The 6,432-nt window shown below is 37.5% G+C and overlaps 1 protein-coding gene across 1 annotated transcript in view; it reads left to right on the top strand.

Annotated features, from left to right (window-relative positions):
* Window positions 1-6,432, top strand: part of il12rb2l (interleukin 12 receptor, beta 2a, like) — a 14,685-nt gene that overhangs the window by 3,675 nt on the left and 4,578 nt on the right. The window contains exons 3-11 of the mRNA XM_014012503.1: window positions 1,571-1,715; window positions 1,824-1,975; window positions 2,131-2,270; window positions 2,462-2,603; window positions 3,026-3,102; window positions 3,192-3,432; window positions 5,370-5,552; window positions 5,702-5,806; window positions 5,915-6,052. Coding sequence (XP_013867957.1) covers window positions 1,571-1,715; window positions 1,824-1,975; window positions 2,131-2,270; window positions 2,462-2,603; window positions 3,026-3,102; window positions 3,192-3,432; window positions 5,370-5,552; window positions 5,702-5,806; window positions 5,915-6,052 — 1,323 coding nt within the window. The remainder of the gene's footprint in view (window positions 1-1,570; window positions 1,716-1,823; window positions 1,976-2,130; window positions 2,271-2,461; window positions 2,604-3,025; window positions 3,103-3,191; window positions 3,433-5,369; window positions 5,553-5,701; window positions 5,807-5,914; window positions 6,053-6,432) is intronic.

Below are 6,432 nucleotides of genomic sequence, written 5' to 3'. Positions count from 1 at the left end.
GCAGTACACCATCCCCACCATAATTGGTGAATGTCACAAATTCTCCTAAATCACTCGTACGCACAACTTAAGAACAAATCTGTGCGTACCAACGGTTCTTGCATGAGGCCCATTGAGTTTTATCAGGAGACTAGTTTCTCTCAATCCGCTGGAGGGAGCTGATGGACTGTAGACAGGCACGGGAACTGATAAATGGCCCAAATCTTAGGTTTGGGAAAGCTCTCCTTGACCTGAGAAGAAAAAGTCTAAGTTCGCTGTTTTGAATCTTAACTGGGCACAATCTTCTTAACCGCCATAAAATGGTGATGGGACTCCATGACAATTAGGGATGTCCCGATCAGATTCTCAGTATCGGCATCGCTGGCAGATATGGCCATTTTTTTGAAAATCGGGTAGAATCGGATTTAGTCGTGATCGGGCCGATCCAGTTTTTGCGACAGTTTTCAGCATCATCAAGCTTTACAACTGCTGTTAAGAAGTCAAGACGCACTCAAGTATGCAACTATGTCCACAGTGTGGGAGCACTTTTCAATGGAAAACAATGATGCTGAAACTGCATCTTGCAAAATCTGCAAACTGGATGTTTCTTGTGGTGAGAACAGCAGGGCTCGCTTTAAAACCTTGTCATTTGGAAAGAAATAAAGAAATAAAGCTATCGGATCATAGGGTTGGGCAAAATTGGCAAAAAAATTAATCACGATTAATTTTGGTATTTAGCCGATAACGATTAATTTGACGATTAATCCCCCAGAGTCCCTGGACACCCCTTATATCCTAGTCACATGACCAATTTATAGGGAGAAAATTGGCTCTTTGTAAAAATCTGTTCCAAATTGTGTCAAAATTACAGACTTCAGGCTATACATCAAACTTTAAATTGTGTTGATAGATAAATAAATTACACAATTTTTTTTATTTTTGGTCATATTTGAATCAGAGAGGAACACCAAGCGGTTAGTCTGCCAGGTGGCATTAATCGTATTAATTGTCAACTGCCAAAAATTAATCGATTAATGTTTTTCTGACGATTAATTGCACACGATATGATTATGCCCAACCCTATCGGATCAGYATCGGAAAGACTAATCATTAAAAAAATTGTATTGTATTGGGAGCCAAAAAATCTGGATCGGGACATCCCTAATGACAATACTCTGTGTGATGTCTGTGGCATTGAATTAGAGACCTCTGTGCACTACTTAGACCACTGCCTGGCTCTGAGCAGTCAAAGAAAAATAATTCTTGGGGAACCTTTTATGGATCCTGAGAAACTCAGAAGAGAGTTTTTAACCTTGTGTCCTTAATTCAAGGGACATGAAGGTTTGATTAAAGCTCAGTGTCCTTTTGGAGGGAGAATAATAATGGGCCCACTTTTGAGGCCCCCACTCACATGGGGTTTTACCCATCCCTATTCACCACACCATACCATAGTTCCTCTTGTGATGGTACGAGCATATTTCAAGGTGACTAATACGAGCATTTTTAGCTGAGGCATGAACAATGCATGAKATTTCCCCTGACTCTAAACATAAAAGCCCCTTTGATGTAAGTTTTTCTTTGTATTTTTTAGGTCTTCCTGCTTCTCCTTATAATCTTGAGTGCTTTAGACCATGTGACCAGAAAGACTGTTCAGCCATAAAGTGTGTTTGGAGTCCAGATCCACCTCCTGACAGCTCCACTATCTACACCCTTCACTGGGAGCCACAGGACACTGAGTAAATCCATGTTTCAATCATCTGACAGATTTAGATTTGGTTTTACTCGTCGAACTTTGCCTTGACCAGCTGTATCTCCAATTACTTTTATTTTTTTTTTTTTTGCAGGGATGGGCAAATGTTCGGTGGTAATAGTTCTGATGGGATTATCACTCGTGAAAACTTTCGGAGCCACGAACAACTTTTTGTTTGGGTCCAGGCTCGAAACCAGCATGGTTCAGTTGAATCTGAGAAGGTTCTTATCCATACAGAAGATATCAGTGAGCACTTTTTTCCCCATTAACTCAAACAARAATCATTCTCAAGGACAAGATTTAATTGAAGTTTCTGACAASAAATGTATGATTTCATTAAATAAAATCTTGGTTTCCATTAGTATCAGTTTTTATCTCTGTCTTTCTGCCTCTCTCTGTAGAGAAACCACCTCCTCCAACAATCTTATCAGACCCTCAGGACACATTAGAGATTYGCTGGAATTCCACCTGTGAGGTGCAGCTGGATATTGGAACCTGTGAAGTCCGATATCGAACAGAGGAGGACCAAGACTGGCCTTGGGTCAGTTTTGGTTCAGAGTTTTCATTTTCGTCTTTTCTTTCTTTTTTTTAATTTAATTTTTCTCAGTACAGCTCGATACCCCAGAAAAAAACAAACAAACAAAAGCAACAGAATAAAGGCGTGTTTTTCTAATTTACAACTTCTCAGTTGTTTACCARACCATCTTAACCGCCTCTTGTTCTTTGGCACAGCTTGAAAATGACTTGCATGGCAGCTATGGAGTGGAAAACCCTCAGGCAGGCACCGTTTATGAGTTTCAAGTCCGTTGCAGCTGTGACTCGAGCCTGACGAGTGACTGGAGTGAAATCYATAGAACAAGAAGTGCAGAGTCAAGTGAGTTTTCATTTGCTGGGACTGAACAAGAACTTAGGAAAGGAGTTAAATTATTGTTTTGTCTGCAGTATGTTTTCAGTGGTTTTCTTATAGAACTGCATAATTTTTGTTTTTTTTATTGCAATATCAGTATCACAAAAACTAGTAAATCAGACATAACATGACAACAATAAACATTAAATGGARTGTTTTTCTGCCTTGTTAGTTTATGCTAATCTTAAAAACAACTAACTCACAATCAGAGGAAAAGTGTTCACATAGAAACCCCTTATTTTATAATTTCTGTTTCAAGGTAATGTAATGACAGAAATTACGCAAAGGCAGTAGACAATTGTGGTTTATGTACATAACAGTTTGAGGTGCTTTAAATTCTGACTTGTTTTTGTTTTTGTCATTATATYTCCCTTTACTTTTGTTTTCAGATCCACTCGGGGAGGTGGATGTGTGGGTGGACTGTTACAAGTCCTCATCAGGTTTTGACTGTTTTCTGACCTGGAAGGTAAGCTGAAAGACGAATGYAAAGAGCCTGCCACAATAAAAACGGACTCCTCCCTCACTAACTTCTTGTTTTGTCCTCGTCTYGTCCAGAATCTGTCCATTTCTCAGGCACAAGGACACATTCTAGGATATAATGTTAATATATTTTACAAGAATCGCACATCGAAGCAAATCAATGTGACCACGGTTGGTTCAAGCAGCCTCTGGGTGTTCGATGGAGGGAAGTGGCGCCTCACCTCGTCTCTGAAAGATGTGTTGTTCGTCAGTGTTTCAGCGTACAATGCTATTGGTGCCACGGATGCTACTCGTCTGTTTACGCCAGCAGAACCAGGTAACAGTTTGCCAGAATTTTATGAAAGAACGACATGAAATCCTATTCACAATTAATTTTTATCCCAAACGTCCAATACTGACTCAAAGACGCATAYATTTTTGACATAATTATCACAAAAACATCAGTAAGTAGGTCTTGACTAAAGCCAAAATAGAGGCACAGCATTTCATAGTAGCTGGTCATAAGGAAAACTTTGTAAAATGTAACAATAAAAGGATAGAGGTAACTGAAATGATAACATTAAACACCTTTTTCTGTAATGAACAGTCAGAGTAATACTTGTGACGATCCAGTGTCGCTGCACCTCTAAACAAAACTCCACATTTTTCTAGAGTTATTTTTCCATCAAACATTTTGCTTTTTTCCTATAAAAATCTAAACCGAGCTCTTGGAGATGCCTCATTATATTTGAAAGGAAAAAAACTAAACACCAAAACCAAACAGCTCTAAGTTATATAAAAAGCTAATAAGTTATATTATCGGTAAGATGAAGTGTCAGCTGCAGGAAACCAATTCTTGGTTGTTGTTTTTTTGCTCACACTTGCATTACGCACTGCATCTGATTATTATCTGTAAAACTTTGAGAAATAACTGGATATATTTTTAAATAAAATCTGTTACATTCTTCCTCCGAGCAGCTAATTAGAAACCGTGTCAACCCACAGCTTTTGTAGGTGTTTCTCAGTAAATATGACTTAAGTAGTTCTATTGCTGCTGCTGGTATTTTAAATATTATAGGAAAATTTGATTTAATGGTGACATTCAGAAATTGATTGAGTCAATAAAAGCAACACACGTGACTCCTAATCCAAAAGAGTATGGATATTTTTATTTTCAACTTTTACACATTTTAATAAGTCATTCATTACAACCAAAATAAGCTTCTGTGAGAATTTAAAGGCCGTCAAAAAGACATCAAAAATCCTTTTATACATTCAAATCTTGGTTAAACTGGATTAGTTCTGTTTAAAAATAGCTGCTAACAAGGGTCATATTAACACACCACACCAGAGATGACAAGTTTCTTCAACTTTTTCTCTACAAACTGAAAAACTGCAGTCTTTAGTGCTAAAAAAAAACTATTTCAAAAATAGATCAAATATAAAAATAAACAATTTCAGACCTGCTCAGTGGATTGCAGATTGATTAAAACTGAAAAGCTATGATGTATAAATATTTAGGGTTGGGCAAAATCGTTTCATGTGCAGTTAATCATCAAAAAAAACAGTAATCGATTATTTTTTTGGCAGTTAATTAATTAATATGATTAATGCCACCAGGCAGACTGACTGATGCTCCTCCCCACTTCAAATATGACAAATTCTCTGTAATTTATTTATCACAACTCCGGTTTTTCTTGGTCTATCAACACAATTTAAAAATTGATGTATCTCCTGAARTCTGTATTTTTGACACAATTTGGAACAGATTTTACAGAAAGCAAATCTTTCCCACTAAGAGTGATTTAAACTGGTCATGTGACTAGAACATGCAGTGGTCTACGGACTCCAGGGGATTAATCATCATATTAATCATTATCAACTAAATACCACAATTAATCGTGATTATTTTTTTTTGCCAATATTGCCCAAACTGAACAAAATGCACTCAAATAAAAGAAATTATTTGTTTAATATATGCATACTTTTATTCTGAATTTAATTTTATTGTACTGTACTGTTCAAAGATTGTGTGACCTAATTTAGTTTGATCCATGTTAGTTTCTTTCCAGATGCTTTTATTAAATTTTAACAACCTGCAGTTTAATGCTATCTAATTAGGTTTGGTGCATCAGAATAAAGTTTAATGGGACCATTCTGGTTGTATTTCCTATTTTAAAGTTATGACACTTCAGTAGTTAATTTTCAGTTATTTATTTAGACATCGGTATTTCAGTCAGACTGATAACACGCTTGTCTCTTGCCAAATTAAAGATGGAAAAGATGAAAGGATGAAGCTGGAGATGAATGAGGAGAACCTCACTGTATCCTGGGAGCCCTTCTCTCTCCTCCCTGACGGGGTGACACATTTTGTGGTCCAATACAAAGAGGGTCCGCCCGGCAAAGACTTTGATTGGATCAAAGTGGACAAAAACCAGACAACAGTTTCCTTAAAAGGTTTGTGTTTGTATAAATGTGAAGTATAATTTAACAGTTCTTACTAAGTGGATTTAACTTTTCAAGGTGATGAGTTTTTGAAAATCTTCATTGGGTGTTTTAACGGTTTAAAGTAGGTGTTTTACTCTGGTTTATGTCTCCATCTGCAGGTGTTTTTAAAAATTACACAATGTACACAGTGTCATTGTTTACAGTATCAAACTTGAATAAAGTCCGTCAGCTTTCAACAGAGCCTGCATATTCCATTCAAGGAGGTCAGTATGCTAAATTATATCTATATATTTTGAAGTTGTGAGCTGATTTTTGTTCACTTGTGTCACTCTTTGTGTCCTTTTTCCTCTTGCTTTCATTTTCTCCAACAGTTCCCTCCTCTGTGCCTTCGTTTAAGGTGTCTTTTCTTGCTTCCACTGATGTGACTCTACACTGGGAGCCTGTTCCTAAAACCAAACAACATGGGGTGATCTTACACTACCAAATAGGAATTGAAGGCACAGAAAAAGGTACAACACAACAAAACACAACACAGCATTACAATATACACTCAGTGGCCACTTTGTTTGGTACACCTTGCTAGTACTGGGTTGGACCCCCTTTTGCCTTCAGAACCTTAATCCTTCGTGGCATAGCTTCAACAAGGTACTGGAAACATTCCTCACAGAGTCTGGTCCATATTGACATGATGGCATCACACAGTTGCTGCAGATTTGTCGGCTGCACATCCATGATGCGAATCTCCCGTTCCACCACATCCCAAAGATGCTCTATTGGATTGAGATCTGGTGACTGTGGCCAGACCCTTTTATACCCAAACTGCTTTCATAACACAAATTTTACATAACCAGGAAGGGTGGTCACTTCCAAGAATTGGGCTGGAAATTTA

This window comes from Austrofundulus limnaeus, unplaced genomic scaffold, assembly GCF_001266775.1.
Source record: "Austrofundulus limnaeus strain Quisiro unplaced genomic scaffold, Austrofundulus_limnaeus-1.0 Scaffold91, whole genome shotgun sequence".
NCBI classification, from domain to species: Eukaryota; Metazoa; Chordata; class Actinopteri; order Cyprinodontiformes; family Rivulidae; genus Austrofundulus; species Austrofundulus limnaeus.
The sequence above is the reverse complement of the archived record's forward strand: the minus strand, read 5'-3'. Positions and strand labels throughout refer to the sequence as shown.